Source organism: Dermochelys coriacea, chromosome 20 (genome assembly GCF_009764565.3).
Source record: "Dermochelys coriacea isolate rDerCor1 chromosome 20, rDerCor1.pri.v4, whole genome shotgun sequence".
NCBI lineage: Eukaryota > Metazoa > Chordata > Testudines > Dermochelyidae > Dermochelys > Dermochelys coriacea.
Genome location: NC_050087.2, coordinates 7827069 through 7854180, shown reverse-complemented (window position 1 = coordinate 7854180; position 27112 = coordinate 7827069). Strand labels below are relative to the sequence as shown.

General features: G+C 56.7%; 1 protein-coding gene across 5 annotated transcripts; it reads left to right on the top strand.

Moving 5' to 3' along the window:
- The first annotated feature begins 4552 nt into the window (after positions 1 to 4552).
- NFE2 (nuclear factor, erythroid 2) lies at positions 4553 to 26902 on the top strand. Of its 5 annotated transcripts, none has more exons than XM_038378951.2 (4): positions 4553 to 4871; positions 18255 to 18335; positions 19655 to 19858; positions 24672 to 26902. In XM_038378951.2, the coding sequence occupies exons 2-4, from the start codon at positions 18285 to 18287 to the stop codon at positions 25782 to 25784; spliced, it is 1368 nt and encodes a 455-aa protein (XP_038234879.1). In that variant the 5' UTR covers positions 4553 to 4871; positions 18255 to 18284; the 3' UTR covers positions 25785 to 26902. The 5 variants fall into 5 exon arrangements, with proteins under 5 accessions (XP_038234879.1, XP_038234881.1, XP_038234878.1 ...); XM_038378950.2 differs by having other exon boundaries at positions 4556 to 4875; XM_038378952.2 differs by lacking the exon at positions 4553 to 4871 and adding an exon at positions 17682 to 17807.
- The last annotated feature ends 210 nt before the right edge of the window (positions 26903 to 27112 follow it).

Below are 27112 nucleotides of genomic sequence, written 5' to 3'. Positions count from 1 at the left end.
ATGCTGCACTGGCTCACCTGCACCCAGCCCCAGCCCCCATTGTTGCCAAGCCTGGCAGATCCTTATTCAGAAACCTGTTCTCCAGCAGTGAACTGCAGCCACCTCTGGGGTGGGTGGGGTGGCTGCTTCAGTGCACTGAACAAAAGGGCCTGACTTTATCCTGGTGGGGTCGCCACCCCCCTGCAGCCCCAGGCCAGCACTGGCTCGGCCGAGCATCCCTGGGCCTAGGGAGCTGAGCTGCTCCCCTGCTGCAGCATCTGGTGCTCCCGGCCCCCTCCTCAGACTACGAGTCCCAAGATCCCCTGGGCAGGCTAGAGGGAAGCCCTAGAAATAGTCTCAGGCCCTGGGGGTTATAAATTGTCCATATGGCACAATACACAGGAGGTGGCACAGAAACCACAGTAACGGCCTTCCTGTGTGTGGGGGGGAGCGGGTCGCACAAGGGAGGGAAAACATCCAGAGCCTGTGATACCCTGGCTCTGATACCATAGTATGGCATGCGCCAGATGGGCTGCTGTGGCATCCGTGTGCATCGCATGTTACAGGCATGCGCCACCGTGGCATACGTGTTCCATGTGTTACAGGTGTGTGCTGCCGTGCAATCCCTGTGTGCCGCGTGTTACAGGCGTGTGTTGGCATGGCATCCCTGTGCGCTGCGTGTTACTGGCGTGCACTGCTGTGACATCCCTGCGCGCCGCATGTTACAGATGTGCGCCGCTGTGGCATCCCTGTGCGCCGCGTATTACAGATGTGCACCACCATGGCATCTGTGTGCCGTGCATTACAGGTGTGTGCTGGTGTGGCATCTCTGTGCACTGTGTGTTACAGGCGTGCACTGGCATGGCATCCCTGTGCACTGTGTGTTACAGGAGTGTGCTGCCATGGCATCCCTGAGTGCTGCATGCTACAGATGTGCGCCGCCGTGGCATCCCTGCGCACCATGTGTTACAGATGTGTGCCACCGTGGCATCCCTATGCGCTGCGTGTAACAGGCTTGTGTTGCTGTGGCATCCCTGTGCACCACATGTTACAGGCGTGTACTGCCGTGGCATCCCTGTGTGCCAGTGTTACAGGCTTGTGATGCTGTGGCATCCCTGTGCACCGCATGTTACAGGCATGTACTGCCGTGGCATCCCTGTATGCCACGTGTTACAGGCATGTGCTGCTGTGGCATCCCTGTGCTATGCGTGTTACAGATGTGTGCCACCGTGGCATCCATGTGCCACGTGTTATAGGTGTGTGCTGCCATGGCATCCCTGCATGCTGCGTTACAGATGTGCTGCCTTGGTATTACTGTGGACATGTTACAGATATGTGCTAACATGGGATTCCTATGTTATGTGCCCTGCATGTTACACACATGGTATTTCTTTGTGGTGCCCATTACAGCTAGATGCTGACCCAGGATTCATCCTTAAGCATGTTGCAGATCTGTCCTGTGATCTGTATTATTGCTATAGGAAGCAAGTCACAGTTATGTGCTGCTAGAGCATCTCCACACCATACATGTCACAGCTGTGTAACTACTATCTCATGTCACCAGGGTTCATGTGTAAGGCATGTGGCAAACGTGTGGTGTGATATTCCTATGTTCTGTTTGCTGCAGTTCTATGCAGCTCTGCTACTCCTACGTGCCACTAGCATGTGCCGATGTACACGGGGTTTGAATCTCCTCATACCAGAGCTTGACACCCATACAACTTCACTGACTTTAACAGAGTGATTCCTGATTTACACCAGTGTGAGAAGAATCAGGACCAGGATCAAGCATTCACATGTATACATATTGAAGATATATGCTGCTCTAGCATTCATGTATATTACATGTTGCAGTCATGATGATCTAGCATCGACATGTACTGCCTGTGCAGATATATGCTGATCTAGTATTCACATTGGTTGCATGTTGCAGGCATGTGCAGCTGCATGATCCCCTATTAAGCCATGTTGAGGGGTGTTGCATGTTATTTACATGGGGGCAGGTATGCACTGAACTAGCACGCCTGCACCATGCACGCCACAGACACGTGCTGCTGGGATCGTTCCATGTGAGCCCCGGTACAGATGGTGCCTCATGTCATACCCATGATATGCACACGCATGCACTGAGTGAAGACAGGGCACACACCAATGCTCACAGCCAGGGGGCGGCGTGTGCAGCAGAAAGACTGCCTGCGCCTTTAAGACAGGTGCGTAGGGATGCCTGGTTACCTGGCCCATAAAAGGGCCTTTGTCTCTGCCTTGGCCAGCCCTGGGGGAGGGGGAGCCCAGGAGAATGAAAGGGCCGAGATTCAGGCAACCCTCCCCCAGCCTCAGCGCTGGAGCCCCCCATTGCCCTGGGACTGTTCCGGTATCAGATCTCTCCCCCGCCCGCTGCCATGCTCTGGGGTGCAGGGGGTGCACTTCCTGCTGGGATGCATTCCCTAAGTGCTCCACCAGGTTTCCACAGGGGCCCCCCCCAAAACTGCAGGACACGTGGACTCACAGCCTGCACCCACTCACTGGCGGTGACTAGGAGCCAGGACTCTTGGGTTCTATCCCTGGCTCTGGGAGTGGGGTCTAGTGGTTTGGTGGGGGAGCCAGGACTCCTAAGTTGTAACCCTTGTTCTGGGAGGGGGGGGGATGGCTCTCTGTGACAAACAATGGGGCCGTTTGCTCCTCAATGGCCAACGTGATTCAAGCTCAACCTGGCAGCAGTCGCTCCCCTCCCAGCACCAGGGGCAGAACTCAGGAGTCCTGGCTCCCAGGCCCCCTGCTCTAACCACTAGTCACCCTCCCTTCCTAGAGCTGGAGATAGAACCCAGGCATCCTGGCTGCCATTGGCCTAGGCCCTGTAGCCTCCTCACAATGAGGCCTTGTTGGCAAGGGTCCCGCTTCCCCTGTGTCCTGCCCCATGAGCGCCGAGCCTCCATGGCAACCCACATCCCTGGCACCAGCTCTGGGGCCAATGGCAGGGAACTCCCAGGGGTGAGGGGGTTCACTCACCATCCGGCCCAGGGAACAGGCTCCCTACCCATGGGGACGGTTCTCCATGGAAAGCCCCCGCCTCGAAGACAATGTGTCTGACTTGTGCAATCGGCCAGTTTTGGTTCCTTCTCACTGGCCTTGGCCAGACAGCTGCAGCTGCCCCTTCTGGCAATGGCCTGGCGGTTCCTCCCCCCGACCTCACTCCCCTCCCAGAGCTGGGAATAGAACCCAGGAGTCCTGATGCCCATTCCTCCTGTCTCCCCCACACAACCCCTCTCTGATCACCAGACCCCACACCCCTCCCAGGGCTGGGGATAGAACTCAGGGGTCCTGACTCCCAATCTCCACTGCTCAAACCACAAGACCCCACTGTCCTCCCAGAAGTGGCCCACTCAGCCCTTGACTGCCCCGCTGAGACTGTATGGGCCTGTTGTTTGTAGAACCCAGTGGCTTGCGTGGTGGAGTGGAGTTGGTTAGAACAGAGGGAGCTGGGAGTCAGGACACCTGGGTTCCACTCCCCATATCTGCCTCAGCTTTTCTGTCTGACTTTCAGCCAGTCCCAGTCCCTCTCTGTGCCTCAGTTTCCCCATCAGTACAATTGGGTAATGGATGGCGGGGGGGTTAACATATGTGCAAGATTCTCACATAAAAGACACAATGGATGATGCTGGTGTCCCCCTCATCATGCCCTCCTGCACCCCGTGGTCACCCTGCTGCCCCCCCAGCTAACCCCAGGATCGCTGTGCCCCCTTTGGTCAGCCAGCACCCCCAGCTGCAGGCACCTTTCTCCCTCCCTGCCACCGGTTCCTGTGAGACAAACTCAACCTGTTTTATTGACTAAAAATGAATTTGCATTGAACACCCACCTGGGTATATTTGAGACTTTACCGAAATGTGGCAAAAAGTCACAAAAATTCTTGGGCTCCAATGCGGGGAAAAGAAAGAAAGAAAGAAAGAAAGAAAGAAAGAAAGAAAGAAAACACACCCCTGTGGATGAATCCATGTAACATTTCAGCTGAGTTGGGGACTGTGTCTGTGGGTTTGTGTTAGTCTTTCTCAGGGCTCAACAATCCCTTTTAAAGTTGTCTTTGTGTATGGAGCTGTGTGTGTGTTTGTGGGGCTCTGTGTCTGTGGCTTTTTATGTGGGTGAGGCAAGCTCTGTGTGCACATGCTTGTGCCTGTGTTTATGCATATGCACAAGCGTGTGTGTGTGTGGCTGGGTGGGTGTTTGTGGGGCTCCGTTTTTGGGCATGTGGCTGTATGTGTGTCTGTGTGTGTGAGTGCATGTGCAGCTGGGTGTGTGTGTGACTCTGTGTGCAGGGGAGGGGGCTCTGTGCATGCTCATGTGGCTGTGTTTGTGCATATGCACAAGTGCGTGTGTGTGGCTGTGTGTGCATGGCGCTGCGTGCAGGAGTCTTTGCGTGTCTGTGTGTTGTTGGGGATTGTGTCGTGTTGTGGTGTGTGTCTGTGTTATCACCGTGTGCCATGGAGCGAGGGCTCCTGTTTCCATGCAGCGCAGCCCCCGGAGGCCGGGGGGGGGAGTGTCCCCTAGGGACAACGCTCTCTGTGGCTTCCCCTCCACACCTCGTGGGGGGGGGCGGGAGGCCGTTAGACGGCGGGGCAGGGCTGGCCCCGCTTATGTAATAACAGGCAACCCCAGGGAGAGGCGCAGAGCCTCACAGAAGAGAACACGGACGAGAGCCCTGCCCTCGGTGTGCCCCACAGCCCAGCCAGGGCCTCCGTAGGGCTGCCCAGGATGGAGGTGCCTTGAGAAGGCCCCCCGGCTCGCAGCAGGGACCACGCTCGGCTTCCCCAGCACCTCAGGGTCCGGTGGGAAGGAGCCACCGTGACGGAGACAGGGAAAAGAGTGAGACCCCTGCGCGCCCCCCGGCTGGGGATCCCAGGCAGGTAGGAGCCAGCAGCGATGCCCGGCCCAGCCACGGCCTCTCAAAGGAGACTTTGTTCAGATCCCCGCGGCTGTGCCACTCCGGCAGGTGCTGGGAACCCGAGATCCCAGCTGGGGGTGGGAGATTTTCCCAAGGCAGATGGGTCACCATGGGCGGGGGTGGGAGGATGAGCCCTGTCCTGCCTCCATGGAACTGCTCGCTGGGGTGGTTCAGGAGCACCCCACCCCCAATGCACCAGGATTGGGGCCCCAGGCTCTGGAACAAGGCAGGGTGCAACCCCAGCACCAACCCCCAGATTCCAATGCCGCCCCCCACAGCACGGATCCCCAGCCCTGTTCAGCCCCTCAATTGGGGTCTGCATCCAACCCCCTGACCAGGATCCCTGTCCCTGTCCAACACCCCCGCTCCCCTCCCCCAGATCCCCATCTCTATCCGGCCGCCTGAGCTGTGGGGAGGGTCCAACCCAGATCCCGGTCAGAAACCTGCTGCTAGGGCCCGTCCTTGTGAGCTGGCTGGGGACACATGGGTCTGGGGGCAGGCGTGGGGAGGGCACGGGGCCCACAAGGAAGCTGGGGGTATGAAGCCCTGGGGCATGTGGGGCAGGGATGCTGCAGCCCCTGGGGGTTCTGATCAGACAGGCTCCACCCTGCTGGGTTTGGGGGTCTGCGCTCAGTGGCTTGTGGGGCAGTAGCTGCGCTGTGGGGACCTGTGGAGACTTGCCCCAACTGCCCATCCTGGGGCTTCGGCGGGGGGTAGGGTTTGTGTCTGAGAGGGCAGGAAAGAGACGGCAGGTCAGGAGGGTGATTTGGGGGGGGGACTCAGCCTGGGGGCTTCCTTCTCCCGTCTGTGCCCTTGTGTCTCTGGGTGTGAGTTAGTGACTCGCTGGCGGTGAGTGGAAAACACAGCCCTCCTCCCCCTGCATCACCTTCTGGTGCACAACACACATACACACATCTTACACACATGCACAGTGCACACACACACTCCTGCACACAAAGTGCACATGCACACGGACACACTGCATGCACACACACATACACACATCCTAGACACACACACTGCACACACACACCCCTACACACAGTGCACACACACATGTATACACTGTATGCACACACACACACACACATGTGGAGCCAGTGCTGAGGTCAGCAAATTCTCTCACCAGCTAGGTGAGAAGCAGCTCCCATGGGGGAGCTCACGGGCATTTGCACTTTCCCCTTGGTGTGGGGTGAGTGGGGTGGGGGTAGGGGTCACTGGCAGGTCTTCTTCTCCCAGGGCTCGTGGCCCTGTGGCTCTAGCATTTGTTTCTGTGGCGCATGCAGCAGGTTTCTGCTCCTGGTAGGTTGCTGAGAGTCGAGCATTTGCTTTGAAGGTTGAACCCAGGTCTGTGGCTTGGGTGGGACACTGGTGGAAAAGGACAATCTAAATGGCCAGGCTGGGGCGGTGGTGTGTGTGTGTGTCACACACGTGCACCACTGCCCTCTCCTGGGTGCACCCAGCACTGCTACCCATGGCCCATAGACCCTGTAGTGTGAAGAGCTGCAGGAGATTTTCCTTTAGCTTGTGTCGGGGTTTGGGTTCTTGGGGCAGAGTACTAAGCTCACTCCCTGCAGCTGTCGTGTGATTCACGAGGCCCTGGCTTCACTACAGTGTTTTCTATTGAAGTCAGCAGGGTGGGGCTTGACCATGTGCGGGAGAGTGTATGAACCAGCAGAACTCCCTGCCACATGATATCACAGAGACATAGGGAAATGGTCATGGCACCTGCGACTGCAATAACTGGTAATAAATAGAGAGGCTGGGGCTGAGTTGATCCAGCCCCTTGGGCTGCTGGGCTGTGCAGCAGAGCCAGGCCTGGGCTCCAGGGACAGGTCTGTGGTCGGCTGGACACACTGCGGGGAAGGGGTCTCACAGGGGAGCCAGGTCCTGGACTTAATAGCCCTTTGGCCTTGCCCTTCCCTGGGGCCGTTTCTGCTGCCCCAGGGACCCTGCTCCAAGCTTGTCTCTTCCCAGCCTCTTCCTGGAAACCTGTGACCAACCAGTTAGCGCTCACCACTGGCCTCTCCTGGATGGCAGCAGGTCTGCTTCACTGAGTGTCATAACCCCCTCACTGCCAACAGCGATTTCCCTTCAGTTCAAGTGCCTGGGGTTGCACACTTAGAGCAGCAGGGGCTGGATTCTATCCCTGAAGGGTCCCACAGGGTTTCCTGCTGACACAGGGACCTCTTCCCCCATTGCCCAAAAGCAGCCACTTCTGGGGTGCAGCGCCACCCACAGCCGTTTAGCATGAACTGGAAACTAGGCAGAGCTCAGGGGGGTTGGGCTCTGTTTGCTTTTCAGATTGGGGGTGTTGCCAGAACCCCACACTCCCAAGCAGAGGGGCGGCTGGCTTGATGGAGGCGCCCGGGGATGTGCCAGTGCTGGGGATGCCTGAGAGCTGGGTGAGGAGGCTGTTGGAGGTACCAAGGAAATCTAGCAGTGGGGGTGATGCCCCCTGTCAGACAGGCCATCAGCAGCTCTGCGGCACTGGCTTACTGGATGTGCCCAGGCCCTGGCTGGGTACCCATGTACCTGACTAGGGGCCAGCCGAGCGCAGCCCTCCTCCCCCCTTGGAGGGGGTGGGGCTGCCCTCAGAGGGGGTGGGCCCTGGGCCTTGCACTGGGGGGCAATAAGGGGGTTCTGTAGCTCTCTCTCTTTCTGAGGATCTGAGCCTTGTGGCAGCTTTGTCCTCAGACTGGTAACAAAGAGAAACAGCAAAGGAAATATCTCCCCACAGAGTCTCAGCTCACTCCTGTCTCCAAGGGTGTGTCACGCCGGAGCAGGTGTCCCTTCTCTCTTAGCCTCAGCAGAGCAACATGTGCAGCATAACGGCTGAGCTGTGTGTCATACACCCTATACTGCTAACAGCTAGTGGGGATTCTCCTTCAGCTCTGGGGGCAGAGGCCTGCATTCCTGGGGGATCCAAGCCCTCTCCCTACCCCAGCTCTGGCTCATGGCTTCGGGTGTTGATTTGGCACACAGGGTTGGAAGAGCTGTGCCCGCTTCCACCCCTCTAAGCCAAACTCGGCACTTAGCTAGGCCGGTGTGAAGCTGGACTCACCCCACTCAGGTGCATGGTGTGACTCTGGATTTACCCCAGCGACACCGAGGAGCAGCTGCCTCTGCAAGTCCCAAAGCTTCCTTCCCAATCCAAACCCACGCAGGCTTCCACCCCCAGCCAGCTGCTCCGGCCAGGGGCAAGCGAGCCAGATTCTAGCCAAGCGTCTGCATCATCTCCATTGGTGACTGCAGAGAAACAACCCAGCAGGGGGGCTGGATTGAACCCCTTTGCTAGGAGCAGAGATGGGGCTGGATGTGCCCCTGCGGCTGCACTGCCAAAACCAGGGTGGAATCTGGGGCCGGCTCCACCCCCCCACACACACTAACCATGATCCCCATTGGGTCCTTCCCTCTGGAGCCCCTGGGCTGGCCCCAAGGCTCCAAGCAAGTGGAGTGACACTGAAGGCCAATCCTCCTGGGCAGGGGCCATTGGCTCAGAGCAGGGCTCAGCCTTGCCTAGGTTGGAAGAGGGGCCCTGAGACAAGCCCCCCGGGACATCACAGGAGTCACACCCTAGACCCCCCCAGAACCTCATGGTAGCAGGATGGGACAGATGCCTCCAGAGGCACTCCCTCCCGGATGGACACCCATGTGAAAAGAGATTCCCTGGGAGCAGTACAGGGGCTATGACACAGAGTGCAGCGGTGTGGATTCCATCCAGTAGAGGACAGTGGAGCTCACACACTGACGCATGTGCACACACCACCCACCTGCCCGTATATAAGCCACGCCCACTCAGTGTGGTGCTCTGTCCCCTTCTTGTGGTGCCTAGGCCAGGTATGGCTTGATGGGCCTTGCCTAAGAGCTGATGTTTTAGGTGTAGGGGCGAAGATCCGGTTGCAGGTTTGATCTTCCCGGTTGCAAAGGGAATTAAAACCAATAGTAAAAGGTTCTATAGCCATATAAATAAGAAGACAACTAAGAAAGAAGAAGTGGGGCCGCTAAACACTGAGGAGGTTAAAGATAATCTAGGCATGGCCCAATATCTAAACAAATACTTTGCCTCAGTCTTTAATAAGGCTAAAGAGGATCTTAGGGATAATGGTAGCATGACAAATGGGAATGAGGATATGGAGGTAGATATTACCATATCTGAGGTAGAAGCGAAACTCAAAAAGCTTAATGGGACTAAATCGGGGGGGCCCAGATAATCTTCATCCAAGAATATTAAAGGAATTGGCAACTGAAATTGCAAGCCCATTAGCAAGAATTTTTAATGAATCTGTAAACTCAGGAGTAGTACCGAATGATTGGAGAATTGCTAATATAGTTCCTATTTTTAAGAAAGGAAAAAAAAGTGATCCGGGTAACTACAGGCCTGTTAGTTTGACATCTGTAGTATGCAAGGTCCTGGAAAAATTTTTGAAGGAGAAATTAGTTAAGGACATTGAAGTCAATGGTAAATGGGACAAAATACAACATGGTTTTACAAAAGGTAGATCGTGCCAAACCAATCTGATCTCCTGTTTTGAAAAAGTAACAGATTTTTTAGATAAAGGAAATGCAGTGGATCTAATTTACCTAGATTTCAGTAAGGCATTTGATACCGTGCCACATGGGGAATTATTAGTTAAATTGGAGAAGATGGGGATCAATATGAACATCAAAAGGTGGATAAGGAATTGGTTAAAGGGGAGACTGCAATGGGTCCTACTGAAAGGAGAACTGTCAGGTTGGAGTGAGGTTACCAGTGGAGTTCCTCAGCGATCGGTTTTGGGACCAATCTTATTTACTCTTTTTATTACTGACCTTGGCACAATAAGTGGGAGTGCGCTAATAAAGTTTGCAGATGATACAAAGCTGGGAGGTATTGCCAATTCAGAGAAAGATCGGGATATTATACAGGAGGATCTGGATGACCTTGTAAACTGGAGTAATAGTAATAGGATGAAATTTAATAGTGAGAAGTGTAAGGTTATGCATTTAGGGATTATTAACAAGAATTTTAGTTATAAGCTGAGGACGCATCAATTAGAAGTAACGGAAGAGGAGAAGGACCTTGGAGTATTGGTTGATCATAGGATGACTGAGCTGCCAATGTGATATGGCTGTGAAAAAAGCTAATGCGGTTTTGGGATGCATCAGGAGAGGCATTTCCAGTAGGGATAAGGAGGTTTTAGTACCATTATACAAGGCACTGGTGAGACCTCACCTAGAATATTGTGTGCAGTTCTGGTCTCCCATGTTTAAAAAGGATGAATTCAAACTGGAGCAGGTACAGAGAAGGGCTACTAGGATGATCCAAGGAATGGAAAACTTGTCTTATGAAAGGAGACTTAAGGAGCTTGGCTTGTTTAGCCTAACTAAAAGAAGGTTGAGGGGAGATAGGATTGCTCTCTATAAATATATCAGAGGGATAAATACAGGAGAGGGAGAGGAATTATTTCAGCTCAGCACCAATGTGGACACAAGAACAAATGGTATAAACTGGCCACCAGGAAGTTTAGACTTGAAATTAGACAAAGGTTTCTAACCATCAGAGGAGTGAAGTTTTGGAATAGCCTTCCAAGGGAAGCAGTGGGGGCAAAAGATCTATCTGGTTTTAAGATTCTACTCGGTAAGTTTATGGAGGAGATGGTATGATGGGATAATGGGATTTTGGTAAGTAATTGATCTTTAAATATTCATGTAAATAGGACTAATCCCCTGAGATGGGATATTAGATGGATGGGATCTGAGTTACTACAGAAAATTCTTTCCTGGGTATCTGGCTGGTGAATCTTGCCCATATGCTCAGGGTTTAGCTGATTGCCATATTTGGAGTCAGGAAGGAATTTTCCTCCAGGGCAGATTGGAAGAGGCCCTGGAGGTTTTTCGCCTTCCTCTGTAGCATGGGGCATGGGTGACTTGAGGGAGGCTTCTCTGCTCCTTGAAGTCTTTAAACCATGATTTAAGGACTTCAATAGCTCAGACATAGGTGAGGTTTTTTGTAGGAGTGGGTGGGTGAGATTCTGTGGCCTGCGCTGTGCAGGAGGTCGGACTAGATGATCAGAATGGTCCCTTCTGACCTTAGTATCTATGAATCTATGAATCCCCACTGCTGATAACATACTCAGGGTGTCAGCGTTTCACACGCTTGTACAAGCTACGTCTCAGGCTAAGTGGCAGAACAAGCAATGGTCCTGGGGGAACCCGATGCCCCCAACCACTGAGAGTCTCTGCCTGTCTCTCCCCTTTGCCTGTCTAGCCTGCCCCAGCCCTGAGCAGACCAGGGCGCACCTACCCAGGTGTGGGTTCAAGCCCCAGGCAGCCCCATCCCTGCACTGACCCCAGCCTGAACCTGAATGTCACTGGGAGCTTGAAAAGCCCACCAAGCACACTGCTGTGCATGCTGGTTTGTTGTTGCAGGGTCTCCCTGATCACTGGGCTGCACATGCTGGTTTGTTATTCTGTGGGTCTCCCTGAGCACTGTGCCACATAGGCTGGTTTGTTATTGTAGGGTCTTCCCACAACAGGTACAGGAGCTGGGCAGAATCTTGTAGTAAAGCCGTGGGCACTGGGAACTCCACGTCCAGCTCCACGCTGCATGTCGTAGCTGCATGAGACATGGAACTCGGATCCTCCTGGTGTCAAAGCCACCTGCACTAAGGGAGAATCCCCCTCAGCAGTGCAGGGCCTCTGACACACAGCTGAGCAGTCCTTATCCTGCCTAGCAGAGGGCAGTGGTGCACACATGCTCGTTGGCTCCTGCTAATGCTAAGGTTGCAGGACGCCAGCTGGGAGGCACAGGGGTCTGGAGGGAAAGTATCCCCATCCTGCTCCACTGGGTGACATCTGGAATGGGTGGGGGAGGGGATGTGGGTCTCACCTGGTGGGGGAGTATGTGAGACCCAGCAGAAGGCAGGACAGGGTGGGGCACTTGACCGAGGGAGCAGGCAGGGGTCAGCACTGCTGGCGGGGGCGGGGGCGGGGGTGGAATCTAAGCTGTCAGAGCCGTTGCAGGGTCTGGAGCAAACTGCCAGCTCTCAGTGCCATGGTAACAATCCTGCCAGGCTCTTCTCTATCGATCTCAAAGCGCTTCACCAAGCAGGCCAGTGCTGTGATCCCTATTGTATAGATGGGTAAACTGAGGCACAGAGAGGCACAGCTTGCCTAAGGTCACCCAGCAGGCCAGAGCCAGGGACAGATCCCAGCTCTCCTGAGTCCCAGTCCAGTGCACTACCCGCGAGGCCACGCTGCCTCTGATGCTACAAGGGCAGTGACCAGTGTTTGCAAGTGGCTGCACTGGGTGGATGGCTGGGGGGTGCTGCAGTGTCTGCACCAAGGGTCCTGCTATGTGAGCCCAGCACAGTGCATTGTGCTGATCCCATGGCAGGGCTGCCTGGGCCAAGGGGCCTGGGCAGGGCCACCCTGATGAGCTGAGAGGGCTGGACAGTGGCTGGGGCTGGTGGGGAGGCCCCCCCCTAAGGAAATGCCCTCCCACGCCCCGTCCCACACCCTGGGCCCAGGAGCAGGGGCGGGGGACCTGCCCTGCGGGAGCCAGGCATAGTGTTAACCAAGAGAGGGTTTTGCCTTGTGCAACATCCCGCCGGGGCCTTGGGAAATCATAGGGGGCCTATGTCGAAACATGGGCGGGAAACCAGGGGCCCCAGAAGGTGATAACGGCCCACAGGCTGCGGTGGGGAAGGAGCCACTCAGTGCCTTAACCCTCTGATCCCTGCATCTCCCTGCAATAAAAGCGCCCTGCTCCCTACAGGGCCCTAGCATCAGGTGGCAAAACTGCTCTGACAAAGGGCTCACGGGCAGAGCCGGGGCTAGAAGCCAGGGGTCCTGTCTCTCTGCCCCATGGCTCTAACCTCCCAGACCCCACTCCCCTGCCAGGGCCAAAGGAGAGAACGCAGAAGTCCTGGCTCCCAGCCCCATGGCTCTAACCCCCCAGGCCCCACTCCCCTGCCAGAGCCAAAGGAGAGAACCCAGGAGTCCTGGTTTCCACTCCCTTGGGCTCTAACCCACATGGAGATCGTGTCTCGGAACGGGAGGGATCTGACATTTAGGCCTGGCAAAATGCCCCCACTGGTGGCGCTGAAGGGGGGACTCAGGTTTGGGATCTGACACCGGCGGAGGGAGAGTGAATCTCATGTTGCTTCGGCGCAAATCTGCCCCCAGCTGGCATCGGGCTCAGCCCTGTGGGGAGCTGCCCCTGACCCAGGGGCTCTGATCCACATGGAGGGGAGCTGGGTCAAAACCAGACAAACGGACAGGATGAGAGAGACGGACAGAGTCCTGCATCCAGGCACCACCTGGGCTCCTCAACAGGAAGTCCCCAGCTCCCCCCGCAGGACAGCACTCCTCACCCCACATCCACAGCTTCTCCACTGGTTCACCCCCGGTGAACAGGCCCATTAACCCCGTCCATGCTGGCTTCGGTAGAAACCAAGCACTGGCGGCAGAAGGTGGCAGTGCTGAGGCCCCCTCTGCTCCCCCCAGCCTGGACCGCTGGTCCCGGTGGGATGCTGCTGCGGCCGGCTGCTCTTCCCGCTTGCTGGAAAGCACCTGAAAGCAGAAGTGAGCGCAGCGGGCGGTCTGGCTGGGCGTTCCTGCGGCTGGCCTGGGAGTGTTTATTGTCCCAGGGCAAGAGGGATGAGACAGCTTGGGGCATCCACAGAGCATCCGCAGGAGACAGCACAGGGCACTCTGCCAACCTGCCCCCACAGGGAGCTGCCACTTGCTCCCCAGCACCTCCAGGGCCCACCCCAGTGCACCCGCAATGCCCAAAGGCAGCAGGTTGAGAGCAGGGCACACAAGGGCAGGGCCAGGGTCAGGGCCCACCTAAAGGATTTGGGAATGGGGACAGCTCCCCATGGCCAGTTCTGATTGGTTACTTAAGTCACATGTGTGTGTATGATGAGTGTGGGGGGATTTTTGGAGAAAAACCACCAACCCCCATATTTCTGGGATCAAAGGGGTTGTTTCCTCTTTCCACATTCCGTTGTTTTTTATTATATATATTTTTGGAAAATTACAAAATGTTTGTAATAGCTTTGAAGGGGCCATTGGGAACGTCTCGTCTGCCGTCCCGCGTAGCACCCGCCAGAAACCTTCCCCCACCAATTCCTCCCTGAACCAGAGTAGGCCTTCGAGGAAAACAGCCTTTCAAAGTTGCCAGGAATGGAGACAAAAGCGAAGGGGGGAAAAGCAAACCAAGAAACCTAGCAGATTTGGAGAATTTTTTTGAAGCTGAATCGGCCCCTTTGGAAATGCAGCAGGACAGAGATGATCCAGCGAAGGTCTGAACTGAGAACTGAGATTACTGCGGCCGGGTCTTGGGGATGGATTTTTCACATCCCTGAGTCCCATAGCTGTCAACCGACGTTTTAAGTGTTATCCAGGCCTCCGGATGGAAGTTGCTGCATCCCACCCCAGAGATGGCTGCATTGGACTGTAAGCTCTCTGGCACAGGGACCATCTGTCTGTGTTTATACGCACCTGGCACGCTGGGGTCCTGGTCCATGAGTAAGGCTCCGAGATGCTACCGTAATACACCTAACAAATAACTACAGACAGTAGGAGCCTCCGGAATACCCTGCCCCGGACGCTGGATCCTCCCAGTTCAAAGAGGAGCTGAGACATGAGTCTGTAACCGGGAGGGGAATTAGTCCTGGGAGCAGCTTCCCAGGGGACTGGTGGATTCTCCATCATGTGGAGGCTTTTGGTTGAGGATGGACGTGTGTCTAAATGATCCGTGCCTATCAGTTACCAGGCTGGATGCAGGGATCTGAATGGGCCCTTCTGCTTTTTTGCCAAGAAATCTATTTATGCTCAGAACCACCTCACTAGCTTCCCAGCGGGGCTTGCGAGCCCCGCCCTGCCCCCATGGCAGCTCAGTTGCCAGAGCCTGTCAGCCTGGGGGAACTCGGCTGAGACTAGCCCAGGGGATCTTTTAGGGATGGCTGTGGGGGCAGGTATCTCTGTGATCCAGGGACTGGCCGGAGTCCCGGCAAACTCGTTTCGCAGACATGGAAACAGCCGTAAGGTGGTAGCTGCTGGCACTGTCTGCTGGGTTTGGATGGGTGTGCTACCTCTCTGGTACAGCAATGGGTGTGGCCCATTTGGTACCAATCAGCTGTAAAACAGTCTCTGACCTGCCTGGTCAGTTACATGGGACCCGCCTGGATGGCCCCTGGCAGTGCCCATCTCTGGGCCAGTGGTGCTGGAAGTTTTCGGAGTGGGGGTGCTGAGCTGTACCCCTCTTATCCCTGTCTGCATCTATCACCGCCCCCTAGAGCTGGGGCCAGGAGCAGGGCTATGGCTCCAGGAGAGGGGGATGTGGACAGGGGTATGGTGGGGGGAACACAGCTAGGGGTGAGTGTAGAGCCACGGGAGTGGAGTCGGCAGCCAGGACCTCGCATGTGGGGCCGGTGGCTGGGACCCTGGGGCCAGCAGTGGAGCCCCCGGGGCCAGCTGCCGAGCAGGACCTGGGGCCAGTGGCCAAGACCCTGGACAGGAGCGGGACCAACGGCCGGGACCCCGAGCAGCAGGGGCGCAGGGCCGGCAGCTGGGATGCTGGGTGCAAAGCCTCGGGATGCTGCCACACCCCCTCGCACCTCTACTTCCTGTGTCTATGCTCTGCCCCCCATCCTGATCTGACCATACCCAGCATCCCCCGGGCCTCAGAGCTTGTCATTGGTTAGACCCACCCCTCGCGTCTGGGTGGCACCTGGCAGGCGTTGTCTGGGGATACCCTGCAGAACAGCATCCCAGAAATAGGGCCTGTGGAGCCATATGATCCCAGCTGGGTTGTCAATGTGGGTGATGCTGCCATGCGGAACTGGGGATGGGTGAGAGGGGACTGCACTGGTAGAGGGGGCTTTGTGCCTGGATTCTGGTGGGATTCCCGTAGATGAAGTACTCAAACACTCCCCTGGTTGGCGATGGGTGGATGGAGGGAAGGACAGCAGGTGGCCTGAGCAGGGTGTGCCTTTGTTTCTCACCCTTGTATTGGCTCAGGTCTCACACATCTGACCCGTCGTCTCCTTGGTTTATTGCCCCAATCGTGTCTGTAGGTTCGGGGCTGGGCTGATTCCCCTTCCCCCACGTCTTTCCTGTGAACTTCCTCAGGCTTCCCCAGTGCACGGAGGGGGAGGCAGGCGCTTTCGGATCTGGTTGCATGGCCATTCTGCGCTTGGGACGCAAATTACCACTTCAGGCCCACCTGAACCCCCAGGACGTGGGGAGCCGGGCTGGACTTTCCAAGGAGCTGCTGCCCAGCATGCCCCTGGCAGGGCCATCTCTACTGAGAATCTGGCTGTGACTGGGTGCCCACCCTGTGAAGGCTGGCCTTATCATAGAATCATAGAATATCAGGGTAGGAAGGGACCTCAGGAGATATCTAGTCCAACTCCCTGCTCAAAGCAGGACCAACCCCAACTAAATCATCCCAGCCAGGGCTTTGTCAAGCCGGGCCTTAAAAACCTCTAAGGAAGGAGATTCCACCACCTCCCTAGGAAACCCATTCCAGTGTTTCACCACCCTCCTAGTGAAATAGTGATTCCTAATATCCAACCTAGACCTCCCCCACTGCAACTTGAGACCATTGCTCCTTGTTCTGTCATCTGCTACCACTGAGAACAGTTTAAATCCATCCTCTCTGGAGCCCCCTTTCAGGTTGTTGAAAGCAGCTATCAAATCCCCCCCCTTCTTCTCTTCCGCAGACTAAACAATCCCAGTTCCCTCAGCCTCTCCTCATAAGCCTTAGCCTTGGAGCTGGGGTGGGCTTAGAGGGAAATGAGAAGGGGGTGTGGGGCAGGGGAGTGTCGAACTGCCAGAGTCTGTCCCTGCAAGACCCACGGAACCAGTTGGGCCAAGGGCAGGACCTGGGATCTGTCCATTTGGGCCCCATGGAGCTGGCCTGGCCATGCGGGGGTGGGGGAGCTGGGGTCTCTCCCTTTGGGCCCCAGAAAACCAGCCCAGCTATGGAGGGAGTCGAGATCTGTGCCTTTGGGGCCCACAGAATTAGTCTGGCTATGGGGAAGAGCTAAGATCTGTGCCTTTGGGGCCCACAGAATTAGTCTGGCTATGGGGAAGAGCTAAGGTCTGTGCCTTTGGGGCCCTCTGAGTTAGTCTGGCTATGGGGAAGAGCCGAGATCCTTGCCTTTGTGCCCCATGCGTCCTGGCCATGTCATTTGTTCATTCCTGGGTGGTACAAACTCAGTGGGACTCAGCTCCATTGGGGGGTTAAAGACGCTGACCTGCCCATACAGGGAACTTCAGCATCACTGGGAAGGGTCGGGTCGTGGGGATCATTGCTTGGCAGAGCTGAATGGAGTGGCAGGGAAGTTCCTCTGGGAGGGCACTGCCAGCAGGGAGGGGGTAACATGGGCGCTGGGTGGGGCTGGCAAGTGACGGGGCCATTTCTGCTTCTCTTCCCGGCAGCCCGGGGCCTCCCCTGCCGCAAGGAGCCTCTTGTGAAATCGCTGGAGGGAGGCAGCCCTGCCTGCACGCTCAGGCACTGGCACTGGGGAGGGCTGGGGACCCAGGGAGCGGGGCGGGGGCTCAGCAGGGGGGCGCTCTCCCCTGGCAGTCAGTGCTGGCCCTATTGCCTCAGTGTGGCTGTAGGGGGCGCTGTACTGCAAGAAGCAAAGTGAGGGGCTTAATAGGGGGTGCTCTCCCCTGGCAGTCAGCACCGGCCCCATTGCCCAAGGGTCGCGCTAGGGGGTGCTGTGCTCCAGGAGGGTGCAATGTAAATCCAAGACCTGGCCGTTCATGGTCATTAGCGTGGCGCAGTCTCTCAGGGCAGGAGCGTGAGTTCCAGCATCATGGCCAATCTGAGTCGGTTCATTGGGGCCCCCTCCATGACCCACCATCAGCTCCTGCTGCAAACAGGATTATTCTGTGAGTACCAGCAGCACCTAGAGACCCAGACAGAGATCAGGGTGCTGCTGCGCCAGGCGCTGCACAGACACAGAGTGAGAAATGGACCCAGCCCCAAAGAGCTCCCAGGCTGAACAGAGACATGGAGGGGAAACTGAGGCACTGAGCAGGGAAGCAGCTTGCCCAATGTCACGCAGCAGGCCAGAGTCAGGAACAGAACCCCAGTGTCCTGTGTTCTAGTGCAGTGCACTACCTACTAGATCACACTGCCTCCTTTGTGCTTTGGGCAGTTTCATGGGTGTGTCTGGCCCTGGAGAGAGACTGGGGACGGTCATGGCTGGGAGGGGGTGGGTAGAGCACAGTGGGGTTCAGGGAGCTGGCTGGGCATGAGCCTGACAGCCGCTGGCTGGGGTGCATGCCGGGGCCATGCAGCTGCGGGTGATAAGGTCCCTTATCTGTGTGTTGCAGGAGCAGACAGGCCTCCTCGCGGCTTCATGAATGTCTGATTTTGCCAGCTGCGGGCTGCAAATTCACAGAACCGGCTCAGAGGTGAGGGGAGCGACCGGGGAGGGGAGGCTTATCGGGGCACCAGACAGAGTGGCCACGCCCGGGATCGCTGTGGGGAACATCCCACCGGGCTGCAGAATGAAATGTGGTGCTCAGGAAAGGGCCCCATACTGCAGCCTCTCGCCCCAGCCCCCCAGATGCAGCAGGACACCCCAGAGGGTGGGAGACTCTGGAGGGAGCTCAGGAAGGGGTAGAGGGGGAGGTGGGGGTGGAGAGATCGCCCCAGGCAGAGGGGGAAGAGAAATGAGGAGGCATGAGGCTGGTAGGGTAAGAGGGCAGCAGCGGGGTGCATGGGGGCTGGAGGGTGTAGTCCTGAGCTCACCCCACATCCCTAGCTGGGTTAGGAGGAGGACTAAGGTTGCCAGAGTTCAGTTGGAATCAGGTACTGGAGTCTTTCCTATGAACGCCCTCCCCCCCCGCTATAGCCAGGCCTGGATCCAGTCCCTACTGAACTTCAGGAAGGGGGTGCCCCCGATCCAATTCTGTGCAAGGAGTTAGAGCCAGAACCCCTCAGGCCACCCAGCTCCAGACTGACCTGCGACCCAACCCCTCAGACTTGGGGGAGTTGGGATCTGGAGCCGGTCTCCACAGCGGGGCCCAAGGGGAGCCTGGCCCCTCCAGGTCCAGCAGACCCAAGGGAGATGCACAGAGCAGGGTGATCCCAGGCATCCCCACTTCCCCAGCCACACCCAGGCCATGCTGGACAGAACAAGCCTCAGGCCTCTAGGGAACCTGGAAGCTGCAAAGAGCTCCTCAGGGTGCCTCATGTCAGAGAGAGCTCTCCAGCTCCCAAGAGAGAGAAATAGCTCATATCACCAATCAGCAGACGGGAAGGCTGGGGGAGGGGTGGGGGCAGAATCCTATCTCTACCAGTCTGCAGGCAGAAAGGCTGGGGTGAATCCTGTCTCCACCAATCCCCAGGCAGGAAGGCTGGAATGGATCCTGTCTGTACCAATCAGCAGGCAGGAAGTATGGGGTGGATTCTTTCTCTACCAATCGGCAGGTGGGGAAGTTTGGGGTGGATCCAGTCCCTATCAATCAGAAGGCAGGAAGGGTGGGATGGATCCTATCTGTACCAATCAGCAGGCAGGAAGGTTGGGGTGGATTCTGTCTCTACCAATTGGCTGGCGGGAAGGCTGGGATGGATCCAGTCCCAACCAATCAGAAGGCAGGAAGGTTGGGATGGATCCTCTCTACCAATCAGCAGGCAGGAAGGCTAGGGTGGATCCTGTCTCTACCAATCTGCAAGTGGGAAGGCTGGGCCTTTATCCAATCAAATTCCTTCTTTCCTTGTGCCACAGAATTTCGCTGCCACGGCCGGTTTTGGGGTGGCCCTTCTGGAGCAGACGCTGGGCAGGACCTGGGCCGGCAAGATGCCCCCTTGCCCTCCCCAGCAGGGCCGGGCCCGGACAACGCTCCTGCCCGCACCACCGGTGAGTGAGCCTGGCCAGCAGGGGGAGATGGAGCTGACCTGGCAGGAGATCATGTCCATCGCGGAGCTGCAGGTGAGCCCCAAACAGAGCCTCTGCTTCCCTCCCCCAGCCAGGCCAGCTTTGGATCCCAGCCTCCTTGCTTGAGGCAGTGGCAGTGCCTGGTGCTGTTAGCCCCCTTCTCCTTCCTGCTGGCCGAGCTGGTCGCTGCATCCAGCGCGGAGCCCTGCAATCTCCTGGGCGCTAGAGAAGCTGGAGGGGCAGTTATTGTAGAAGCTGTGCTGGGGTCCCAAGGCGCTGTGTTGCCAGGTCCCTATCCCCATTGGGCTACTGCCACCCACCTGGGTGCCTGTCTCCCAGGGAGTTTGGTTGGCATCTCCCCTTACGATGGGGCCTTGTTCCTGGCCAGCTGCCTGCTCTAGGCTCACACAAGTGACACGAGGTTGGGCAGATTCAGAGCCCAGACCCTAGCGGGTGACTTGCTCCCAGCACCTAGAGAGGGGAAATTCTGATCTGGGTTGAAAGTCACGCGGGTTCCCTTGAGCCTGGCATAGGAAGGGGACTCACGGCTCAGCCCCCACCCCACCTTGGCACAGACACTGCCAGCTCGAGGAGGGGAGTGCACTGGCTGGCTCTTGGCCTGGCCTTGATAAGTCAAGGCTGGACTAGTGGGGCGCCCCTGCAATAGGCTGCCCCAGCCAATCTGGCCCTGGCTGGAAACACAGAGCTCACCCCAGACCTGATGTTTGGATCTAATTTCTCCCAACTGCTCCCCGCTCCTTTGGCCTCAGCCCAGTTCCCAGTGGCGTTAACCGGCCCCCAGCGCTGACCGAATCCCCGTCCCCCTAGTGGGGATCCCTGAGAGAGGGAGAAATGCTGCCCCCTAGTGGCTGGGCCCACCAAGAGGATAAAGGAGCTGCTAGCTGTGCAGGCCAAGGGAGCGTGCCTCCTGTTGGTGAGTTCTAGCCCCACCTCCCTGAGACTCTTTGCAGCCCCCTGGATCCATTCCCCCAGGCACAGATGACCTGCTCAGTGTAGGGAGGCAGCCTGAGCTCTGGGGACACACAGCCCCCCGCCCAGCACCCTGTCCTCCCAGGGCCCCAGCAGAGCTGCAGGTATTAATTACATGCAACCGCCTCTTTAATTTTCCCAGTGGGATGGAGCCGCTCACCTGCCCCTGCGCCAACACTGCCCCATTCACTGCAGGGCCCTTGCTGTGGTGTTCAGCTGGTGGGGGTAGGGCGGGGGGGCCGGCCGCACAATGGGGAGTCTGTCTGATGAGATGAATTGGCTCCATTGTTCTGGTAGGGACGATATCGCGCTGTCCATCTCTATAGGGCAGGCACCTGCTGCAGGGCTGGGCGTCTTCCCAGCATGCTTTGGGCCTGCAACCCCCTCCCCGAGGGGCAGGGTGATCCCAGCATGCTCCATTCCCCCTCCAACCGCAGGAATGAAATGTTCCAAGCAGGTTCTGGGTCCCCCATCCCACCACAAGTAGTGGGGCAATCCCAGCATGTTCTGGGTCCCCTATCCCACCACATGGACAGGGTGTTCCCAGCATGCTCTGGGCCCCCCATCCTACCCCAAGGGGGAGGGCTCTGGACCTTCCCATCCCAGACTAAGGACTGGCACATTCCCAGCATGCTCTGGGCCCTCCTATCCCACCTCAAGGGACAGGGTGTTCCCAGCATGCTCTGGGCCCCCCCATCTCATCCCAAGGGGCAGGATGTTCCCAGCATTCTCTGGGGCCCCTCATCCCATCCCAAGGGGCAAGGTATTCCCAGCATGCTCCATTCCTCCAACCCAAGGAGTGGCATATTCCCAGCATGGTCTGGGCCTCCCATTCTATCTCCAAGGGGTGGTGAGTTCCCAGCATGCTGCATTCCCCATCCCCACAGCCTTAGGCGTTCCTGACCCCTTTCTAGGGCTGGAAGTGCTGCAGAGTGTGGGTAGAGGGGCAGGCAATGCTGGTGCCCTGACCAGTGGCAAGGGTGCCTGTAAATGCTCAGGAAGATTGGAGAAGCTACAAAAACAGAAAGTGGAATAACAATGGGGGATTTCAATTGTCCCCTACTGAGTGGGCACATGTCCCCCCAGGGCAAGAGGCAGAGATAAAATTCCTCGACACCACTAACTTCCACCACTGCTTCTTGGAGCAGCTAGTCCTGGGAGCTAGTCATGAGGGGAGAGGCAGTTCTTGATTAGTCGTAAGTGGAACAGAGGATCTGGTCCAAGAGGTGAATACAGCTGACCTGCTTGGGAATAGCAACCACTGTATAATCCTTGTAGGGGGATAACACAAGAACACCTTTTTAAAGTTAAATGTCACCATGGTGGGTTAACAACATACCAAGGAGGATGCCCGTTAGTTGGACATTAAAAGGAGCTGTCAAACGGGTGAAATGCCTGCAAGCAGCATGGGAACTGTTCAAAACCACCATAGTAAAGGCTCAGACTAAACAGATACCCCAAACCAGGAGAGACAATCGGAGGACCAAAAGAATGCGACCAGGGCTAAGCAGTACAGTATGAGGCAAAAAGGCATCCTTTAAAACCTGGAAATCAGGTCCCAGTGAGGGTAATAAGAAGCCGCACAAACTCTGGCAGATTAAGCATAAAACTAAAATAAGGCTGGTCAAGAAAGAATTTGAGAAGCTGCTTGCTAAGGACGCAAAAACTAACAGTAAGAATGTTTTTAAATACATCAGAAGCAAGAAGCCTGCCAGCCAGCCAGTGGGCCCACTGAGCAATTGAGGTGCTAAAGGAGCACTCAAGGAAGACAAGGCCGTTGAGGAGAAGCTAAATGAATCCTTTGCATTGGTCTTCGCTGCAGAGGATGTGAAGGAGATTCCCACACCTGAGCCGTTCTTTTTTAGTGACCGATCTGAGGTGCTGTCCCAGACTGAGGTGTCAGTAGAGGGGTTTTTGGAACAAATTGGTAAATTAAGCAGTAATAAGCAGGGGTGAAAGTAATATTAAACTCTTACCAGTATGGGGGCCCAGCTCCTGGCCCCCGGAAGGTGCAGGGCCTTGGGTGGAAGGGGCAGGGCTGGGGGGTCAGTTTCCCCCAGTCAGCCCATCCATGTTGCCTGGCTTGTGCAGCCCATCTTGCACTAGCTGGGAGCCCTGGGCCCTTTTAAATTGCCAGCCCCGGGGCAGCTGCCTCTTTTGCCCACCTTGTCGGCAGCCCTGCCGCAGTGTTTAACGTCGGCTGCGTAAGGGCAGGTACTGACCGTACCGGCCTGTACCGGCCTACTTTCACCCCTGGTAATAAGTCACCAGGACCAGATGGGATTCACCCAAGAGTTCTGAGGGAACTCAGATATGACATTGCAGAACTACTAACTGTGGTATGTAACCTATCACTGAGATAAGCCTCTGACTCAGCTGACTGGAGGGTAGCTAATGTCACACTAATTTTTAAAAAGGGCTCCAGAGGTGATCCTGGCAATTACAGGCCGGTGAGCCTAACTTCAGTGCTGGACAAATTGGTGGAAACTAAGTGAAGAACAGATTTATCAGACACACAGATAAACATGATTTGTTGGGGAAGAATCAACATGGCTTTCGTAAAGGGAAATCATGCCTCACCAATCTATTAGAATTCCTCGAGGAAGTCAATAAATACGTGAAAACAACAAGGAGTCTGGTGGCACCTTAAAGACTAACAGATTTATTGGGGCATAAGCTTTCGTGGGTAAAAAACTATTTCTTCAGATGCAACGTGTACGCAAATAAATACATGGACAAGGGTGATCCAAGGACATAGTGAACTTGGACCTTCAGAAAGTCTTTGAAAAGGGCCCTCACAGAAGGCTCTTAAACCAAATAAGCAGTCATGGGATAAGAGAGAAGGTGCTCTCGTGGGTCAGTAAATGCTTAAAAGACAGGAAACAAAGGGTAGGAATAAATGGTCAATTTTCACAGTGGGGAGAGGTAAATAGCAGGGTCCCTCAGAGATCTGTACTGGGACTTCTGGGGGTAAACAGTGAAGTGGCAAAGTTTGCAGAGGATACACAATCACCCCTAGTTAAGTCCAAAGCTGATTGTGAAGAGCTACAAAGGGATCTCAGAACTCGGTGGCTGGGCAACAAAATGGCAGATGAAATCCAATGTTGTAGATAAATGTAAAGCACACTAGAAAACATAATCCCAACTACACATATATAATGATGGTAATATATAATTACCACTCAAGACAGTGAGCTTGGCATCACCATGGAAAATGTCAGCTCAGTGTGCAGCAGCAGTCAAAAAAGCGAAGAGGATGTAAGGATCCATTGATAATGAGACAGAAAACATCATAATGCCACAATATAAATCCCTGGTACGCCCAGGCCTTGAATAATGGGGGCAGTTCTGGTCGCCCTGTCGCAGAAAGGATACAGTGGGACTGGAAAAGGTTCAGAGAAGGGCAACAAAGAGTGAGTTGGGGGAGGGGAGGGGAGGTGCTTGGTGGAGAGTGAGTTGGGGGGGAGGGTGTTGGGGAGCATGAGGTGGGAGAGGGGACAGGAGTTTGCAGAAGGAGGTTGGGGGAACATGAGTCGAAGGAGGGAAGGGGACACGGGTCCCGTCTGGATCCCTGTGTTGCTTTTGCACCAGTATTTTGGGCCTAGGGGGTGGTGGGGAGTGTGACTGTGGGACTATAGGAGGGAATTGGGAGTAAGAACTCCTGGGTTCTATTCCTCAATCTGCCACTGACTCTGGCTCTAACATGAGCAAGCCGCTTACCCTCCCTGTGTCTCAGTTTCCCTACCCTGTACTTTGGGGACAACACCCTCAGGTATGGGATCCCTCAGATCCCTCAGGTATGGGAGGCCTGGCCCAGCGATGCCTCGGGGGAAGCTCCTAGCAGCCACTAACCAGCCCGTGTCTTTCAACCCCACAGGGCCTGGATGTGCCGAATGAGACCCCCTACGACCCCGCAGTCTACACCCTCATGCACCAAATGGCACCCGCTGCCAACTACGGGCACTGCCCAGCGCTGGGAGATGGCCTGGTGCCCAGCTGCAGCCAGCCTGCCCCAGTCTATGACCGCCACTATCTGGATGTCATGGCGGCCCCATGCCCCCGGCTAGGGATTGGCCCTGTGCCCCCTATGGACCCCCCTTATGGCTACACTGGGATGCTGATCTCCTCCAGCCTTGACCTGGGGCCAGGAACCAACGCCCTGGACCAGATGGGCAACAACAAGACTCCGTCCCTGTCCGGGCTGCTAAGCGAGTCCCAGGGGGAGGCCAGCGGGCGGGCTGAGGGGGGCCGGGCTGAGGGCTATGGCCCCCCGCCACCCTGCAATGCCCAGGAGGACTTGGAATCAGATTCGGGCCTGTCGCTCAACTACAGCGACGCCGACTCCATGGAGACCGAGGGGATGGAGTCCAGCAGGCTGCGGCCCGACTACGCAGAGATGTACCCTGTGGACTATGGCCCACACTACCCCTTGCTGCCCACCTTGCAGGAAGTGTCCCCCTTCGCCATGCAGCCTCTGGAGGCGTTCAAGCCCCAGCTGGAGAAGGGCCGGGCGCCCCCTCGGGCCGAGCTGGCCTGCAGCCGGGACGAGCGCCGCGCCTTGGCCATGAAGATCCCCTTCCCCACCGAGAAGATCGTCAACCTGCCGGTGGATGACTTCAACGAGCTGGTATCCAAGTACCAGCTGACAGAGCCGCAGCTGGCGCTGATCCGGGATATCCGGCGCCGCGGCAAGAACAAGGTGGCGGCCCAGAACTGCCGCAAGCGCAAGCTGGAGAACATCGTGCAGCTGGAGCAGGAGCTGGAGCAGCTGGGGCGGGAGCGGCAGCAGCTGCTGCGGGACCGCTGCGAGGTGGACAAGACCCTGGGCCTCATGAAGCAGAAGCTGGGCCAGCTGTACCGCGAGGTCTTCCTCATGCTGCGGGACGATGCGGGGAACCCCTACTCGCCTGACGAGTTCTCCCTGCAGCTCACCGCCGATGGTGGCATCTTTCTGGTGCCGCGCAGCAAGAAGCTGGACAGCGGGGACTGAGCGGGGCGGCCCCGGGACCCCACAGCTAGTCCCTGCCTGTGTGTGGGGTGGGGTCTGTGTTCTTTCCCAGTAACCAAACCTGCTTGTGGGGGGGCCCTTTAGTGTGTTACACACCTGGAGGCATCATAAGGGCATGGGAGGGCCTGTCACTGCCTTACACACCGAACCCTGGAGGTGTCATATGGGAATAGAGGGGCCTGCCAGAGCATTACACACCCAAGCGAACCCTGGAGATGTCATATGGGGATGGGGGGACCCTGTAGTGTGTTATGTGCCCGCGTCCCAGACGTGACACTGTTTGTTTCTGTGATGATTGCCCCAACCCCCTTCACTCCCCTGTAGAGACCAGCCCCACTGAGTCCCTTGCCCCCTACTCCCTGATCTCTGTTCTAGGGAGTGTTTGGGGCAGCGCTGCTGACTGCAGGGAAGAACAACACTTCTCATGCCCACTCGCCCCACGGAAATGACCCGGCCTGGAGAGAGGAAGAAGGGTTCTGCCCCATGAGCCCCAAGGAGCTTGCCCATCATGGGGGGTGGGCGGCGTGACAGAACAAGAGTCTCTTCCTTCCTGTGCATCCATAAGCTTGTTTGTCAGATGCCCCTTTGCAAAGTCACTGAGAGCAACAGGGAGCCCAAGGTCCCTGAGGGGAGGGCTAGGGGGGCTGAGGAGGAGGCAGCTGGGGACAGGAGGGGGTCCCTGAGGGCAGGGCTTGAAGGGCGGGGGGGGGCTGTGCAGGCCCATGAAAGAGGGGATAGGAGGAGGTCCCTGAGGGGGAGCAGAAAAGCCTTTCTTCCGGGTGATGCTGGGCAGGGAGAGGCCGGCCTTGGGCCCCTTGGCTCGTGGCACTGAGCCCGTGTGGCTGGGAATGGGGCCAATCCACCATCATAGTGGGCCGTGTGAGCAGGAGCTGAGCACAGCAGCTGAGCTCCTGTGGCCTGGAGGCTGGTCAGAGGACCCCAGAGCTCAGAGGGTTAAATGTGGAGAGCTGTGGCCCCAACTGCCCTGGTGCGAGGTGCCCCCAGCAGCATTTCCCCCATTTGGACTGTTGTAAATAGAGACTTGGCCTGCAGCTGCCAACTGTCCCGCAATAAACAGCGCCCAGAGGGACCTGCTGGGAGCCTGCGTCTCCGTGCCCGTTACTGGGGGGTCACTCTCCGACGCACGGGGTGGGAGGGGGAGGCGGACGGGTGGGAACAGGCTGCAGCCTGTGTGATATGGGAGGGCATGTGTGTGTGTGAACAGTGCAGGGGGGGTTTGTGTGTGCGGGCAGTGAAGGGGTTGTATGTGTGTGTGTACGTGGTGGGAGTCTGGCTGTGTAACACAGCCA

Excerpts from the sequence above, each read along its gene's own strand:
- NFE2 (XM_038378951.2), top strand. The coding sequence starts at position 18,285 with ATGTCTGATTTTGCCAGCTGCGGGCTGCAAATTCACAGAACCGGCTCA. Across the intron at positions 18,336-19,654 it reads TTCACAGAACCGGCTCAGAG|AATTTCGCTGCCACGGCCGG; the intron begins GTGAGGGGAGCG and ends CTTGTGCCACAG. Across the intron at positions 19,859-24,671 it reads TGTCCATCGCGGAGCTGCAG|GGCCTGGATGTGCCGAATGA; the intron begins GTGAGCCCCAAA and ends TCAACCCCACAG.